General features: G+C 34.4%; 1 protein-coding gene across 4 annotated transcripts in view; it reads left to right on the top strand.

Annotated features, from left to right (window-relative positions):
- Positions 1-18698, top strand: part of Bap170 (Brahma associated protein 170kD) — a 261081-nt gene that overhangs the window by 204897 nt on the left and 37486 nt on the right. For all 4 annotated transcript variants that reach the window (XR_004758454.2, XM_035361388.2, XM_085807922.1 and 1 more), the window contains one exon: positions 4354-4988. Coding sequence is in view for 3 of the 4 variants with exons in the window: in XM_035361388.2 (XP_035217279.1) it covers positions 4354-4988 (635 nt within the window). In the remaining variant the exon portion in view is untranslated. The remainder of the gene's footprint in view (positions 1-4353; positions 4989-18698) is intronic.

Genomic DNA, 18698 nt, shown 5'->3' with positions numbered 1-18698 from the left:
TAATCATGCTATTTTACTGTTAGTCATGCTACTTTTAAGTGCTTATAGTACAAAGAAAGTCGGTGAAAAGACAGTTCCATCAGAAATCTTAACGCTGTGAGCAAGTGCTCACTGACCTAGTGCTGAAGAAGCAACTTCCGAGGTCTTTTGTGTGTGTTTTTCCTTTGTGCGCATGACCTTGGAGAATATATATCGCGGTGTGCCAGAGCATATTTTCCAGTTAATCGTAACATGCAAAAATAATTCCTATAAATGTTACTTTTTATTAATGCATATGTATTCATTTGTATGTTATATAAATGTTGTTTCTTATAAGAAAAAAAAAATACTTACAATTAAAATTCAAAGTAAGTTAGTGTGCAATAATACTAATAATGATTACAATTTCATGCATAAATTATTTCCATACAATATGAATACAGTTATTTCCATACAATAATGAAGTGAGACGTAAGAAGAATTTAAATAACAGTGTCTATTATATCCCATTACTATACTTATACACTGAATTTTAAGCTGCTTGCACTGGGTTCTGAATGTGCATTATAAACACACGTTTTACATATGTAGAATATAATAATAAATAAATATTCATAGCAACAAAGCTAACACCCAAGATAGTACATTCAATAATGTTTCATGACATTCTGATAGAATTTACGAAGATTTAAAATTCAAAATGAAGCATTCCAGTTCAGTGTAACAAATACTATGGAGTGGACCACCAGGATATTTCACTTTCATATCACATTTAGTATGGTGGGCCCATGGAAGGAAACAAGTGTATTATATATTCGGAACAAAACTTGTTAATTCCGACCTGTAGCTAAGCTATAACACTCTTGAACACTGGTAGTTTGACTTGCCAGTTCCCATAAAAGTCTTCTTGAAGACATACCTTCCATTAACCGTTGGACTGCTTCACGGTGTAAAAGCGCTGCATTCATTTGTCTAAAAAACTGCGGCACAACGCTTTTGCACTGTGAGTTTCAGTGTGTCTTTGTTGCTCCGTGGGTGTGAAAGTAGTCTGACCTCGTGTGTACTTTGTAACACGAGTGCATTCTAAAATAACTTTTTACCATTTTTATATATTATTTAAAAAAAATAACCATGTCACGGGCTATTATTTCGGACGTTGATTTGATTGCTAGTGATTTTGAGACACAAGTAGTGATGATAGCATTATTATAACTCATCAAAGAAAAAGACTGAGGATTGAAAATGAGTCTTCTACCTCATCTTCAGAAGCAGAAGAAACACCAACTTTTATGAATATTCCTCCGACAAATGTGTTTTCCAAAGCAACAAATAATTTTTTTGAGACTCCTGGACCTAGATGTGAGCCTCCCCCCAATGCTACACCCATGACATATTTCATTTTATTTTTTAACTCATTGTTGCTTGAAACCATCGTAAGGGAAACAAATTGATATGCTACCAAGTTTTTTGCCTTGCACACTGTTTCAAATAATTCTCTAGCAAAAAAGTGGATGCCAACAACAATATACGAAATAAAAGCCTCTATTGCAGTGTTGCTCGAAATGGGGATTATGAGAAGGCCAACAATTGATAGTTTTTTGATAAAAGGTTCCCGATATATACCATGGTTTAGGAAAATGTTTTCAAGGGATAGGTTTCAACTGATTTTGAAGTTTTTTCACTTAATTGACAATACGTTATTATTTGAACCAGGCCATCCGAATTATGACCTATGTGGCAGGTTTGATATGCTTGTCAAACATGCAAATACTGTATTTCAGTGGCATTATTTGACATCATCAAGTCACAATATGTCCCGCAGTTTTCGTGCATTCTTGCAAGAATTGCTTAGCAGTGAAACGGTTAAATGTATTTAATCAGATTTATAGTTTAGCTATTACTGATGTCAAAGTCATGAGTATCATAAGAGTATTCACGCTGAAAAAGGGTCTGGGCATTTATGGTCTGAAAAACAATCATGTCTGGCTGGTAATTTGTTTTGTATATACCAAAATTGTTGAATTCTAATTGTCAGCGGATATATTTGACTAGAGTTTTGTTTTCCTTTACAAGCCATGTGCAGTGGAAAAGAAATGTTTTATTGTGACTGCAAAACTTTAGATTGTTCTATTTTGACTTAAAAGGAAGAAAAGAAACTTCAGAAGATCTCGGGCTTCTCTAGTAAATTGTGGTTGCAGCTTTTTTAATGTCCAACATTGCTGCCATAAAGTAATGATTTGACAAAGCTTAAAATGACATCCCTTTAACTAATTAAAATTTTTTTCACTTTAGAACTGCTAAGCTTAAATTGATTTTGATAGTATAACATGGAGTTGCCTCGAAACAAGGTTTTTTGTCCAATGCTGCTTTTGATAGTTACATCCTAATGCAAACACTTCCCTGGAATTCTTACAATCTAAGCACATAGGCTCCCCCCTTTTTTCCTTCTTTTGAGTTATCTGTAAAGTAAGTAAGTATAGCTAGATTGATTCAAGAGTCATGAAATTGATCAAGTAGCAAAATTAACTCTTAAGTTTAGTATTAGATACTCTGCTGTGTGCTAATCAGAATTCATGCTAATGATAGGGTGTTTTGATTACTGTTTATGACTATAAGGGAGCATCTACAACACACATGATCATATATTTAGGATTGCTAATATGTTGCCTTGTTTATTTTGTGAAAGGTTAGTTTTAGGCCATTATAATTAAAAATATTATTTATTTAAATGTAGCAAAATTTTATTTTTGTTCAAAAAAATGTCACGTTTATTCAAAGGAATTTTCAGCTGGACTAGAATTTAGCTATATTTGCTAGTTGCAACCTGTATGGCAGTTTATTAAGGCCAGTTACATTCTGGCACATTTGAAGTAGCCTGCCATTTTAAAACTCCCTGTGATTATATAATGATTAGTGCTGCTTTCACGCTATAAGAATTTTTATGTTAATTGGACCAAAAAAAATTCAGATTCTAAATCATATGTAACTATGCTAAAATTCCATTGTATTAAGTTAATTTATTGATAAATTTTTAATTATTTAAGTTTATTTCAAAATTGCATAGCTATTAATTTTGATTTAAGAATTTTTTGCCAGTAATAACCTTGTAATATATGAAAGCCTGATTGTTAGTGGTGCCAGATACACTTAATAGTTTAAATTCTATGGGTTGTCGTTTTTTGACATGCATTTAAATAATGTAATAATTTGCATTGGGACCAAAGATTATGCTGACTAGGGGATTTTCTCGATTGGTGATGTCTTTATGAGTTTTGCTTGCACTCTTTCTATTTTATGTATTAAATGTTTGCTCATGAATAACTGTATATATAAAACACACATACATACACATCATCAAAATTACTTTCGAAGTAATTTTTTTTCACAGTTACATCAGAGAAAATTTATATAAATTAGTACTTAAAATGTTTGCTCAATCTCTCAGAAGTGCATGTTTTGGTCAAGTGAACTTTTGTGCTAAATCTGCCATTGTGCTTTGATGTGCAAATAGCTTGCAAAATGTGGTACACTTGCATTTCTCTGTTCATTAGTTTTATGTTACAATGTTTTCTATTTTTAGCACAAAAAAAATGTATTAAGTGTTATTTTTTTAAAGTGTATCCCCATTTATTACTGATATAGTAGCTTGCTCATTACGTGAAATTTAAACAAGGCAAATGTGAAGTTCATTTAAGCTGAAACTTGGTCAGTTTCTGGAAGGTCGTGGTTCACTAAATTTTCTACATTTGTTATCACATAAATACAGGAACAATTTAAAAGGAGAGGAATATGCATCTGAAAGTAGTAATTTACCTAAAATTAAAAAAAGTACTAATAATACTAGAAATGCTAAATAAATTTAATGATTGAAAGAATTCCCTCTTAAATAAAAATAAAAGTTATAATGTGTTTTGTTGAAAACGATGATGTGTATATTTGCGGGGAGAGGGGGGGAAAAATGCAGCCCTGATTTTTTTTTAAATTGTAATTTTGCTTGTTTACATATTAAAATAACTGCAGGTTAAGTGGTGGTGAATTATCAGGCTTCCACTATATATCCTTTTATTGTAAAAATCATAACTACAATTTTAAATTTATTTTACAGTATTTTCATATCACTCTTAATTTCAAATAAAGGTTAGTTTGTTCAGAATTTAAGTAAGTAATTTTAAGTTACCTTTCAAACAAATTCAAATAATCATTATTGTTAATTGTTATAACTTCATTATTGTATTTTATTGCTTATATAAATTTTATTGACTTTGAATGGAAAACTTTTTTTGTATTGGAATTCACTGCATGGAAATAGGAAATAATCACTAAAATACTTCAGTTATAATTGTCCATGTATTGTATATAAATTTTTTATTACAGTTCCTGCAACACCAACAACTTCTGCTTCCTGCAAACCTGGTCAAAAACTTACTCATAGTCCTATACTCAAAGCTCAACTCTCAGCGCCTCCCAGAAGTGGTGTTACATCTCCTCCATTGAAACGACCATCTCAGACAGCATCTAGTGGCCGTAAATGTGCATCACCTACTCCTGTGCCTAACTCTGTGTCACAAAGTACCACATCAAGTGCACAAGCAACTCCAACCACAACTGGTTCAAGTACTTTAATCAAAAGCCTTTTGGCAAACAAAGTGCAACAAAGAAATCTTCAGCGACAGGTTGTTCCACAAAATGTTTCCAAAATGGTTATATACTCTCCTGAAAAGGTGGCACCTCTTAGTCAAGGAATTGTTGGTTCTCCTACAACAGTCATGCGCTGTGTGAGGCCTGGAGCTTTATCTCAAGTTAATTTAAGTTCGCAAATTAGGACACCTATACAAGCACGAATAGTTTCAAATAAAGGTCGTGTAATTACTGCTACTCCTTCTAGAGTCATAAAATCCAATCCTCTTGTATCTTCCAAGATGCAACCAAAATTAGTGAAACAGACTGTGATTGCAACTGCTGCGTCAACTGCACGTTTAAATGGTGTTCAAAGAGATGTACAAATGGAGGTTAGTTTATTCAGAATTTAAAAGCAAAGATTTTTAAATCAGCTAATTTATAGTTTTTTTTTTTTTTTTTTTTTTTTTCTGTTATTAATATTAGCAAATATTCTGGCCTTTTCAACCAACCTATAGCTGATGAGGAAAATAACTTTAATTAAGTTAAAATCGAAACGTTCCAAAATGATTACCTCATTAGCAAGTAGTGTTTTTCTTTTGCAATATACTTTTCTTTTTACTTGTGTAAATATCATACATGCTGCGACAAATGGCTAAAAATAACCCATATATCAATTATTTTCATATCTTCTTGTGTATTATATACGTAGAAAGTACTTTTTGTACTGAAATAATTTTTTTCTAGACATTCTGTTTTAACATAAGTGTACTCATTTGCATGAAGTAATCAAGGTAAAAAGTGTCTACGAAACTGAAATTTCTCTTTTCTCTTTCCCCCCCCTCTTTTGTGTGTCTGTATCACTGAAATAAGATTTTGAAGTCTTCCAATACAATACGTAGAGATAAATAATGTACAAAATATTTTACAAAATGTACATTAGAGGATAACAGGTACATATGTATAAAAAGTAACATTCTCACATTATTTTAAAACAACAAAAAGGTAAGATTATTTATTTGCTATTATAGATAGTTTCAGTTTGAAGACTAAAATTATTGTATACGTGTTTCAAACTTTAATCATTCTTCCGATCTCTGCACTGTATAGCTGCAAGAAGTCCAAATTATTCCAGATTTTTTTTCTTTTTTTTTTTCTGCAGAGTAGGACTTTCAGCAGTTTGCCAAGAAATCAAATTAAGCTGATTTTGTAGCAAAAGGTTTACTCTAAAAATTCTCCTTTAATGCATTTTAATAATAGAATATTAAAAATTGCATGCTATTGATCAGTACTCTATGAACAATTTTCTTATTCTCAGTTCTGATTATGTAGAGAGATATGGCTCCTCCCTTTTTTTATATATGTGGTGAGGTTATAGGTTTTCTTGTTTGGCATTTTTCAGTTGTGTGCTAATCGGTATAGAAAAAGATTAAATTGGCTGTTGTGAGAAGCCATCTTTTTGGCTTTCCTTGAATGATTGGTTTAGAAGTAAATTAGAACTAGTATGTAACATTCTTTTTAATTTTTTTGCATTTAGTGTGCTGAAAACATTTTCACACAAGTAATTTATATGTTCTCAATTCTTAAAAATTTGTTAATAATATTTAGATGTAATTTTACTTAAACATCATAATGTTATAGTTATACAAAAAATTCTGTGAGATTAAAAATAGTTTTGTTTATTATAGTGAAGTGTGTAGTACTGAAAGAGTGTTACGAGTTGGCTGTGTCCATGTCCTGAAGTTTGCCACTGTTTTCTAGAACACAAATTCCATAAGAAATTCTAAACATGATTTTTCCCATTATAGGCCACTACTAAGGCCGGAAGCAGTAGTCACTTCATTATGGAGGCACCTGATTGGTAGGGTACTGTTGCCTCCTATGAAGGGACAGAAAATAACTATACCTTTTCCCGTATTTGAACCAGAACCCTTCAGTATGGTAATCAGAGTCACTAACCACTTTCCTGCCTGGGTGGCAACCTTTGAACTGAAATCTGTGAATTCTTTTCTCACTTTTTGCTCTCCTGCTGTGTTAGTACTTATTTTCTTATGTAAAATACAGTACCAAATCTGAGTTCCAAAATTGTTGGGACATTAGTGATTCCAGATCGAAAAAATTTCTGGATGTTAGGTCATCACTTTAATAAGATGATGCATGGAAATTATACAAATAAAGAAATGAAATATTTATTTATGAAATATTGTAGCATTTATGACCTTAAGTATGTACAGTCATTAGGATATTTTGAAGCAGGAGACGTGAAAAATGAGCAGTGCCCTAGCTGGGATTCTTAAACTCTGGACCTGCTGAATACATGTTAAGTGTGCTTCCAGTCACACTGTGAAGGCATGCAGAAAGGAAGGAGAAAATATCTTATAAGTGAATCAAAATTTACAAAAGAGGACTCAGTATGTAATTGTTTGTTTCATTAAACATTTCTTTCAATGCAAGTTGTATAAGCTTTTTTGGGGGAGGCTAGTAATTTCTCTATCTTATTTGTCTATCTATAAAACTAGTTTTGTTCAGTTACAAAAGTTTCTTTGTTCAGGGTCCTGTACTTGCCATGTCGAAAACTCCCACTAAGCTGTCAGTCAAAATGCTTTCATTCTTTATAACCTTGTTTTTACTTTCTTCAGTATCGATAGTGATATTTTCTTGATTTAATACTGTACTGCAGTTTTTGCCGTTCACTGGTTTATTGATGATTGGGTCATTGTCGTCACAATTGTGACAATGGCATTTTCATTTATTATCATTTCTCTGTATTTCATCACAAATTCCATAAAGTCTATCTTGAAAAATTTCTCCTTTTGCTTGTGAGAATTGAAGATCCTCAGATTTGCAACCATCATCATCATCATGAAATGTGGTAGCTGGTCGTAAACTTTTCCGAATATTTTTTTAAACATCGACAGATATGCCCTCCCATGACCTTGCAGTTTTTCACACAGCAGATGTTATGTATTTTTATTTAAATTAAAAAAATTCCTGAATGCTTTTGCCATTGTTCAAAAAATTTCAAATAGATTTTAAAATAGCTATTTTGTATGCACATGTAGAGCAAGCATTACAGTATCTATTGGCTGGTTAATGAATTCACAGTTTGGAGCACAGAACAAAACAGACATTATCTCTCACTAAAAATTTTAAGTGAAGTAAGAGCTGAATAGTTGCCTAGAATCAGGGCAAATTTTGCATCATATGGTAAACCGATTTCAGATGTTGCCAAACCTCTGGTATGAAATGATTTTTAAACCAAACATTCATTAATATGTTATTCCTAATCTTTTATTTGAGCAATAGATGACGTGAGATGTACACCCTTAAGTGCCTGAAATTATGTATTTTTCTAAGTATGAAAAATTTAAATTTGTGTGTTCCTGCTGCATTTGGACATGCCAGAATCGTTAGTTTTACTGACATTGACATCATTTGGGGTCTTTACTGCAGAATCTACCCAAGGTATGTCAGGGCACATATTTCTAGAACAGGCCAGTTTTGTCAGCATTATTATTATTATTTTTTTTTCTGTAGATGACTATTCTTTATTAATGAATTTGATGAATTCATCTGCAAATTATTTATCAAATCAAGCTTTTTCACCTCAAGTTCTGCAAAGAAGAGAAGAGTGATGCCCAACCATGTTTATATAAGAAATAATGGCCAGAGCAAAGTGAATGTGAGCATAGCCCCATCTGGCAAGGAAGATAGTAATGAAAGATGAAAAATTAAGGTATTGAAATTTTAGAAGCATTAGGAAGGACTGAATAAGAATTAAAACTGAAGATTATTAAATCATAAACTGGAGATTATTTTTTTGTGAATGTTTGTATTGATGCTATATTCTTCAATTCTCAGAAGTAGCTAGTTTTTTTTCCACTTCTATTTCTTTTTAATCTTTGATAATGTAAATGTAGTGCTTTGTCTCAAAAAGAGCTGTGAATGCAGAGTTAATAAATAGAAGAATTACTAGTCATGCAAAGTCAGTCAGCAGTGACCAAACAAGCGAGTAAAAAAAGAATACTGATGACTGCCAGGAAAAGAGTTGAAAGCAAAATTTCATCATGGGCATACCGGTCTTACAAAAAATATTGTCGTCAATTTTAAATTCAATTATTTTTTTTTTAATTTTCACATTTTCATCAGAATTTTTCTAAAGTTTCTTCAAATTGTAATCCATATTTTGATACAGGGATAGGGATTTTTTGCACTTCTTGCTAGATTTATCATTTACGGCAGAAAAATTCTTTATTCTGAAAATTGTAGAGCTCTGGAAGGGTTAGATTCATTGCAGTCCTTGTTTTTAACGCTTTGATCGCCTTCACAAAGGGACTGATCTTAAAATCAGTTTAGTGTAAACAATTGTTATAAAGTAGTTATTTGCAATGCATTCTTTGTTTATACATGTGCATATGGTATTGTACATTCTTCTTTGTTGACTCAAGAGGTTTGTTTTCCCAAACTGAATTATTTTTGTCTTTATTGTTGGCATTACTTATGCTGTTCTGGAGATATTATCAGGGTTTCTATGCTACCTGATAAGGGATTTTTGCGGCAGTGTTGGAAACAATTTTTTTTTGGGCGAATTACGTATCATGTGAGTGTCATTTGGTCAGCTAGAATAGAACCAATTTCCGCAGCTCATTAAAAAGGGAATTTATTTGGACGTATCTCACTTTGTGGTACAGCTGATGATAGCTGAAAAGTATGATGATTTAGTTTGCAAGTGTTTTCAGTTTGGCAAAAACTTAATTTGAAAGTTATTTGAGGAAGACAACACCTATTATAGTTATAATAGTAAGTCATATGCAATTGCCAAATTTTGATGTTTTCAAGTGGTACCGTAATTAAATGACCCTTAGCACAGCCAACGTGTACTTGGAGAGATTTTAATTTTCTTGAAACACACGTAGAAAAGTTGGGCAATTTCATTTTCCTATTTGAGTGGCAACCCTGTATTATTGAAAAATGTCTCTTTGAACATAACATACACTTCAATGAAACTTTACAGCTCGTTGCATTATGCCCTATTTTCAGGAAACAAAAACATCTTGTATCAAATTAAATTTTTTTTCTTTTGTGCTAGTGAACTTTTTAGCTTGACAAAACATTCATTACTGCCCTTCCAAGTCCTGCTATGCCGCCTCAACATGGCGGGGGGTTGTTACTCCGGCTAGCTCTGGCATAGGAATCTGCATCCCCTTGTTTGGGCTCCATGGTGGGTGGGGCGGTCGGACCTGAATCTTTTTCCATTTAAATATGAATGCCATGATACCTTCCTGCTCCAACAATGTACCTGAAAGATTGTGAACCAACTAAGAAGCGACATAGAAAGCACTGTATCAGATGTATTTTTTCCATGTTTCTTAATTATAACTAGCTCTGAAGAATTGAAAAAAAATTCACCCTTTCTAATAAACAAACACCTTTTTTGTCTTCTGTAGGAGAACTGAAAAATATTAAGACTTCGGTCTGGAGACCTTTTGATAGAAACTGTGTGTGAAAGCAGTCTAATAGTCTTTTGAAACTAACTAAATTAGGACAAGCAAATGTTGAAGTTAAGCCACATAACACTCTGAACTTGCCCCGAGAAGTAATCTCTGAAATACACTTACTATCAGTAACTGAAGAGGAATTCGTTAAAGAGTTGGCAGATCTAAACGTGTGGTGCTCGTAGGATCAAAATACGGAAAGACGGTCAACTCATTCTCACGAAACATGTCATATTTAAGATACTAAATTAATGTCATACTTACTTTTGGTGTATACAAGCCAGTTTCCCTTAGAAAGTCCTCTACAAAGGCATCCCTCCCCTTAGGCAGATAGCCCTAGTGTGCTTTGCCATAATTAAATACACCACATACTTACTTTCAAGTCTCCTAACCTGCCTAAAAACATCAAAGCTGGATACCTAAACTGTTCAGTCAGGCCGTATATACCAAATCCAATGTGCTACTTCCAATATCAGCGCTTTGGACATGGAAAGACCTCACGTGTCACGGTAGCTTCACGTGTGCTTGATGTTCCATCCTAGGCCATGGCAGTGAAGGCTGCTCTGCTGCCCCCTTGTGTATAAACTGTAAAGGCAAGCACCCAGCTTTTTCAAGATCATGTCCAAAATGACAGACAGAAAAACAAATTCAAAACATTAAAGTTACATAAAATATATTTGCAGAAGCCAAAAGACTTGTTTTTTTCTAATCAACTAAGACCTGATAAATCTTATGCATTCGCAAAATAATCATTCGGATCAATATCAACACAAACCACAATAACCACACAGAAAAAAGAACTGGCAATGACAGAATAGCCTAGAAAAATAAAAATCAGGGAAAAAACCTGATGTTGAAAGAAGTACACCGGTGACTGCGTCCAAAGGAAAACAGGATATCTAACAGAACAAACATAGAGATGTTATCAAGGAGAAAACTAAGCAGAAACCCAGGCCTCCCCCAGTCAAAGTTCTATTGCGAGCATGAGTTCAGAACGCCCAGACGACTCAGACAAAATGGACGTTGAGTAAGGGTTATCCCTTCCGAAAGACATTTTGCCTCGAAAGTAAAAAAAAAAAAAACACCACCTCCAAAACAAGCATCCATAATGGGTACATTTATTTCGTGGAATTTTCGGGGTTTCCATCAAATCCTGGATAATATCAAGGGTTTAATTAACATCTATCAACCTGACTGCTTTGCACTTCAGAGAGATCTTGTTAAAACCAAGCAGACATGCTAGGACACGGAGATACTCCACAGTAAGAAAGGACAACCCATCTGGGGATCGTGCCTGTGGTGGTGTGGGCCTTATTGCCTCCCACAATCATCCATACACTGCTCTCCCTTTGACGACCTCCCTTCAAGCTGTGGCGATTCATATTAACTTACATTTTTCAACTTCAGTATGCACTATTTATTTACCCCCACATGAGCATGTAGATCAGCGATAGTTGGACAAAATAATAGAGCAGCTCCCAGAACCTTCTCTGCTTTTAGGTAACTTCAATACACATAGTACCTTATGGGGAAGTAGGGACACTAATTCAAGGGGCCGACAGATCGAACAATTAATGGAAGATCATTCTGTTTGTCTCCTTAATAATGGAGAATACATCTACTTTCATCAGCTGACTAGAACATTTCATGCAATTGATCTGGTTCTTTGTTTTCCATCTCTACTACCTTTTTGCTCTTTCAGCGTAGAGGAGAATCTCTGATAGTGACGATTTTTCAGTGATTGTAAATACGTAGTGTATTCGGAAACTAAGTACCGTTTCATTCTAGCGCCGTCGCAGCGCTGTGGCAGGTGTCTTGCGCATGCGCACTAGTCTTTCTTGTTCACTGACTTTCAATTGTTGCCATTTTGGTTGCTCTATGTTGTGTTTTTAGTTTGCTGTGCACATTCAAAATGTTTGACAATTAGTTCTCCCGCTGACTGTGAGATTCGTGCTGTGATTAAATTTTTTAATGCGAGGAATGTTAAACCGGCCGAAATTTATCGTCAAGTGACAGAAGTTTACGGTGAATACGCGATAAGTGATGGAATGGTGAGAAAGTGGGTAAGAATGTTTAATGCAGGTCAAACAAATGTCCACGCCGAGGGCCTTCTGTAGTCACCGATGATTTGGTAAGGAAAGTTGATGAAGCAATTCATGAGAACAGACACAATGAAAACTCTTTCAGAGGCATTTCCACAAATTTCACATACTGTTTTGTTCGAAATTGTGTCTGACCGCTTGAATTATCGCAAACTGTGTTCCCGATGGGTTCCAAAAGTGCTCACTGATGTTCACAAAACAAAGCAACTTGGTAGTGGCCTGACATTTCTCAGGTGGTACAGTGATGAGGGCGAAAACTTTTTAAACCAAATTGTGACAGATGATGAAACTTGGGTCTTGGGTGTGTCATTTCACACCAGAATCGAAACAACAATCGATGGAGTGGAGACACTCTCATTCTCCGAAAAAACAAAAGTTCAAAGTGACAATGTCATCACAAAAAAATCATGTGCACTGTCTTCTGGGATAGGAAAGGTGTTTTGTTTACTGAATTCCTTCCCAGAGGTGAAACCATTAATGCGGCACGATATTGTGAGACTTTAACAAAACTAAGGCGTGCCATTCAAAACAAATGAAGAGGAATGCTCAGTAAAGGAATTGTGTTGCTCCATGACAATGCTTGGCCCCATACTGCTGGTGTCACTCAATCGTTAATTCGACAGTTTCATTGCGAGCAGTTCGATCACCCGCCGCACAGCCCGGACTTGGGGCCGTCCGACTATCACTTGTTCCTGCACATGAAGCGCGAGCTTGGTGGCAAGCGCTTTGGATCTAACGATGACACGAAAACGGGAAGTTTCTTTGATTATGGTATACAAAAACTGGTCACCTGCTATGACAAGTGTTTGATCATTGGCGGAAACTATGTTAAAAATAGTTTAACCTTTTCCCGTGGGCTATAGGGTCCAATTTCTAATGTATTTTGGCCATTTAGTCACTTATTGTAACTGAAAGGAACAGAAAAACAAATGGACAAGGTCTTGCACTTCCTAATCCATATTAAGGAGTAAATTTTAAATCTTCATAGTTTACTGAAATTTCTTGAGACACATTTAAAGTAGTGAACGTGCGGGACATATATGTCCCAGCCCCCGGGAAAAGGTTAAGGCATGTATTTTCATGTAAAAATAAAATTGGATTCGAAAAAATTGTTTTACTTTTTTTTTTCTTTTTTTTTTTTCAAAACAGTACTTAGTTTTCGAATGCGCCTCGTATTACAGGAAAGTCAGTGATCTCAAGACAACCACGCTTACTTTACGATAAGCTGGAGATTTTTTTACATCTTGTGCTGTGGTGACTGAAGAAATGGTTAACCATGGACAATAATGCAGTAGTAAAAATGATCTCTGATACTATTGTACAAGCAGCAGAACTCTGTATTTTGAAGTCCTTGACAAAGTTCCCTAAACCCTGGGGAACAGTGATTGTCATGAAACTTTGAGAGAGCAAAAGAAAGCTTAGCTTGGCGTATTTTTCGCTGATATCCAATACTGGCCAATCTTCTGGCCTTTAAGAAAGCTAAGGGAAATGCAAAAAAAGTGAGGCGGCAAAGTCAGAGAAAATCATGGCCAGCTTACGTGTCCACTGTTACCTCCTCAATGTCTAGCAAACAGGTTTGGGAAAGAATCCGTGAAGCCTCTGGACTATATAATGATCATTCCTTTTCTGTTCTAGAAAAAGATGGAAAGTTGATAAGCACTAGAGAAGAAATAGCCGATGCTTTAAGTGATACATTTGCTGCTGTATCTGGCAGTAGCAATTACTCAAAAGAATGTCTGTCCACCAAGATGTGCTTGAAAAGGACTCAAATCGATTTTTCCCATCCTAATGCAGAATTTTATAATAAAGATCTCGCCATGTTTGAATTAAGAAGTGTAATATCTCGCACTGATAGGACCTGCCCTGGTCCTGATCGCAGAAGTTATATGATGATAAAGCATCTGCCTTTTGAATCTCTAGCGGTCCTTCTCGCTCTTTATAATAAGATATAGAAAGAACAAATTTTTCCAACTGCCTGGTGCTGGGCCTTTGTTATCTCTATAGCAAAACCCGGCAAGGACCCGAAAAATCCTTTAAATTACCGCCCCACCGTGCGCACTAGCTGCCTTTGTAAGATCATGGAAAATGTGGTAAATCATTGTCTCACCTACTATCTGGAGACTAATCATTGCCTATCGCCTTACCAAAGTGGTTTCCGTAAGGGAAGATCTTCATTTGATAATGCCCTGTTTTTAGAAACTGCAGTGTATTTGTGAAAAGAAATCATGTGGTTTCAATCTTCTTTGGCATGGAAAAGGCGTACGATAGAACTTGGTGGCATGGAACTCTTCATGACCTTTACAGTACTGGGTTGCGAGGTAATTTACCCATCTTCATTCAAAACTTTCTGAAGGACTGCACTTTCCAAGTTAAGATTGGTTCGTTGCTTTCTCAAGTATTTGTAGAAGAAGGTGTAGCCCAAGGTTCAGTGCTCAGTGTTACTCTTGTAAACCTAAAAATTAATTCCATTTTAAAAGAACTTTCTCCCACAGTGCATGGTTTCCCTGTATGTTGATGATTTGATGATCTCTTGTCATTGTCAAGATATGAGATACATTGAGAGACAACTACAAATTGCTCTAAACAGAATCATAAAGTGGTTCAACAACAATGGTTTTAAATTTTCTAGCCATACCGACCTGAAGAGAAGACCGTCTGCGTGCATTTCTGTCGCAAAAGAAATCTACATCCTGATCCAGAGCTGCATCTTGACGGCTCTTTGATCCGTGTTGAGCCAGAAGCAAAATTCTTAGGAGTATTTGACTGAAAGCTCACTTTCCTTCCGCATATCTTAAATCTAAAGAAAAAATGTGCCAAAGCTCAACATACTGAAAGTCCTGGCCAATACTTCATGGGGAGCAGAATGTTGTTCTATGCTCCGCATTTATAGAGCTTTAATCCACTCCAAACTTGTCTATGGTTGTGTTATCTATGGATCAGCAAGACCTTCTGTGCTACTGAAATTAGATCCAGTCTACCACCAAGTGCTATGGATTTGCTGTGGAGCTTTCAGAACATCTCTAGTCCAAAGTTTATATGTCATCTGTTTTGAACCGTCTCTGGAATTCAGACACCAAGCAGTTGTCCATTGATCTTTATTATAAAGTAATGTCACAAGCCGAACATCCTGTCTGACTCATGACATCTGTTCTGTACTGGCGTATCTATCAAGCACGTCCTTCATGTATCCCACCTTTAGATCTTTGCATTCACTCACTGATTGAAGAATCTGGCAAGAAGTGAATATTCACCTACTTAACATTTTTGGAGAACTTAAAAAGAGCAGTACCAATGATGTCCGATATCAACAAATTTTCCTAGAGCATAGAAACAGTCATTCTAAGTATAAAGCAATTTTTACTGATGGCTCAAAGAATCATGATCATGTCAGGGCAGCTTTTGTTTGTGATAAAGAAATCAGTAGTAAATTTCATAAGGCTGCACTTGTCTTTACTGCAGGAACATTTGCCATTTTGAATTCCTTAATCTTTATCTCTAAGCAGAATAGCAGAAAGTTCATCATCTACTCTGACTCTCTGAGTGCTGAATCAATAAATACAAATACTAGCCACCCTTTTGTCTTAGAAATTTTAAAGGTACACTTCCATTTGAAAAACACAGGTTATTGTGTACTGCTGAGTGCCTGGACATGCTGGCATCAAAGGCAATGAACTTACCAATGTTGCAGCAAAATTTGCTGATATTACCTCTGAAAATAATGTCCCCTTTACAGACATATGGAATTACATCAGAACAAAGATCTTGTCCAATTGGCAAGAACTCTGGGAATGCTAGACACTTAACAAATTAAAGCAGGTAAAACCCAATTTGGAGTATTGGGAGTTGAGAGGGAATCGAAAGGAGGATGTACTGCTGACTCGCCTATGAATTGGTCACTGCAGATCGACACATCAGTATCTCTTGAAAAGAGATAATGAGCCTATTTGTAGCACTTGCAATGTTCCCGTTTCAGTGAATCGCATTTTAGTTTGTTCTGCTTTTAGTCAGGAATGTGAATATCATTTTAACTCTACGAATGTTAATTTAACAGATCTCATCGGAAGAAACCCTCACGGCAACCTTATAAGATTTTTAAAAGACATCTCTTTTTATCATATGCTTTGAAGTTTTTTTCTTTTATCCTGCTGTACCTGTTGCTAGAGCATTTCTCAAAGTCATTTCTCCATGCCTTCATCAGCATTACAGGTTCATTTCAACAATTCATCTGATACAGTGTGTTTGTGCATTCTGGATTTTATTCACCATTCGTCTGGCACATAATAACCTTCAAGGCTTTGTGCCATTAAAAGTCGACCAACCATTCATTACTGTTATGCATTGCGTAAATGATTTTCTGTAACCATGAATAAATCAGTAGCACTAGCAATTTCATTATTTACCTCAAATTTACCCTTTTGTTTTCCTTAACAGATTTATTCTTAAAATTAAAATCTGAAACTGTTGTTCTGTTTCAACATTGTTTTGAATAAAATTCATTAAATCGCCAAGGTGATCTTTTGGTGCTCCTACAACTGATAGTCTTCGCCAGGCTCTTAAAATTCTTTTGGAACACAAGTTTTCACCTGTGGAACAGAACAGCATTATATGTTTCACTTGTTACATCTAGAGATTCTAATTCCCTCAAATGAGATTCTAATCCGTCATGCAAAGTGCAGAGGTAAAAAAAGTATTTGTCATGCTGTTTTGAATGACTAATGACAAGAATTCTATAATGTGAACTTCTATTAATAAATTATTTTGCCAAATCTTAATCTTATATCTTCTGTTCTGATAATTATCTGCATCTAACTATGTACTTCTTCTCTAGCATGAGAATAAATCACAGTTGATGTGATAAGATACTGGAATTTATCTGCAAAATCTATATTATAATCTTCATGCATTTTCTTAAATAAGACACAAAATGGCAACCATTCTTTAATATTTCTATCAAGTTTCTTTAACTCAGTTTGCAGAAGTTTAAACTTTTGTTTCTTGCTAAAAATTTACACAATCGACATTAGCTTCTTAACTTGTTATATCTAAAAAATTTTTAATCTTAAAATAATTAGTTAGATAATGGTCAAGAGACTTTTGTTTTCTGTGACCTTTTCCGTCTTGTTAGATTCTGACATTCCATCCATTATTTGATTATCCAAGCTTCATAATTCTTCAAATTTTTACTGTAAAATCTGAAATTTTGATTGCTCTTTGATTATGTTTTCAGTGTCCTCTGTCTTCCTATATATCAGTGATTAATATGCATGAATGAACTTTTGCCACTTTTCTCAATTTGATGATCTTTTCCGTGTATAGAAATAATGTCCTGTCGCATACACCAAATGTGTTGGAAAAATAAAATTATTCACTTTCATTAAATAATACTCTACCGAGTCATGTTATGTGACAAAAAAATGTTTTCGTAAGTGTAATTAAAACAAATTTATGTAGAGAAAAATTGCAGGTTTGTTTTGGTTTCACATAACAGTATCTTAAGAGAGAAGAATAGAACACGCTGTTGTTAGTCTGCTGCAGCTAAGTATTGACATCAAATGATGTGGCTTGTCAATAGCCAACAGTGCCTGTTATAAAATTATATTATTTAGCTGGTAATTAAATCTTATGTTAAGGTATCTAAATACTTAAAGCATGAAGTAAGAGATGCAATGCTAAAGTAATTTTGATAAAACAGATGAGAATACCCCATAAAATATTTATCTAGTGTTTTATGAATTTCAACAGCATATCTGTAAAAATATTTTCATGTTAACTAAATAATTTCACTACTCAATTTTTTGTTTCCAGTTTAAATATGTTTCTCTGGATCTAATTGTCCAAATTAAAATTTTAATTAGAAAGAGAATTTTTGATAACTTTTTACAATAAAGTAGTTTAGAAATATTTATTACATCATGCAATTCAAAACAAATGATGCATAAAAAAATATGCCTGTGACTGTTGTCAGAAATTTATTTAACAAATCCAAATATTGCACAAAAAGTTAGTTCTCCAAATTTATTCATGAACTCTGAAAAGTGTATTTTCAAAATGCTCAGTAGAGCACTGATACTGAAAACAGGTGCATAAACTTAAAAAGAGCATATTTTGTGCTAAAATATACAAAAACTTCATTAGTAACCATTGATCAAATATGCAGTACCATCAACCAGCTTCTTCCAGAATACTGGATTAATTGTGCTGCTTAGAATAAATGTCTTGATAATCTAGACCCTCAGGTCATCCAGCTTATGATTTTTTCCTGTTTTGTTCCTTTTATTCATAGCTGTAATAAAAATTGGAATAAAGCATATCTAGGAAGTTAAAGTTAACAGATGTACTAACTAAAGGACACTACATTTTAAAATGCAGTGCCCTTTATGTTACAAATACCATATCCCTACATTTCCTTGCAGATCCCTACATTTCCTTGCAGAAAACATTTTTCATTACAATGTAAAATCAAAGTGTTTGAACAGAATATGGTGTTGCATACAAACGTTTCCTT

Source organism: Stegodyphus dumicola, chromosome X1 (genome assembly GCF_044657685.1).
Source record: "Stegodyphus dumicola isolate Sdum_Otavi_A_Nest chromosome X1, ASM4465768v1".
NCBI lineage: Eukaryota > Metazoa > Arthropoda > Arachnida > Araneae > Eresidae > Stegodyphus > Stegodyphus dumicola.
The sequence above is the reverse complement of the archived record's forward strand: the minus strand, read 5'-3'. Positions and strand labels throughout refer to the sequence as shown.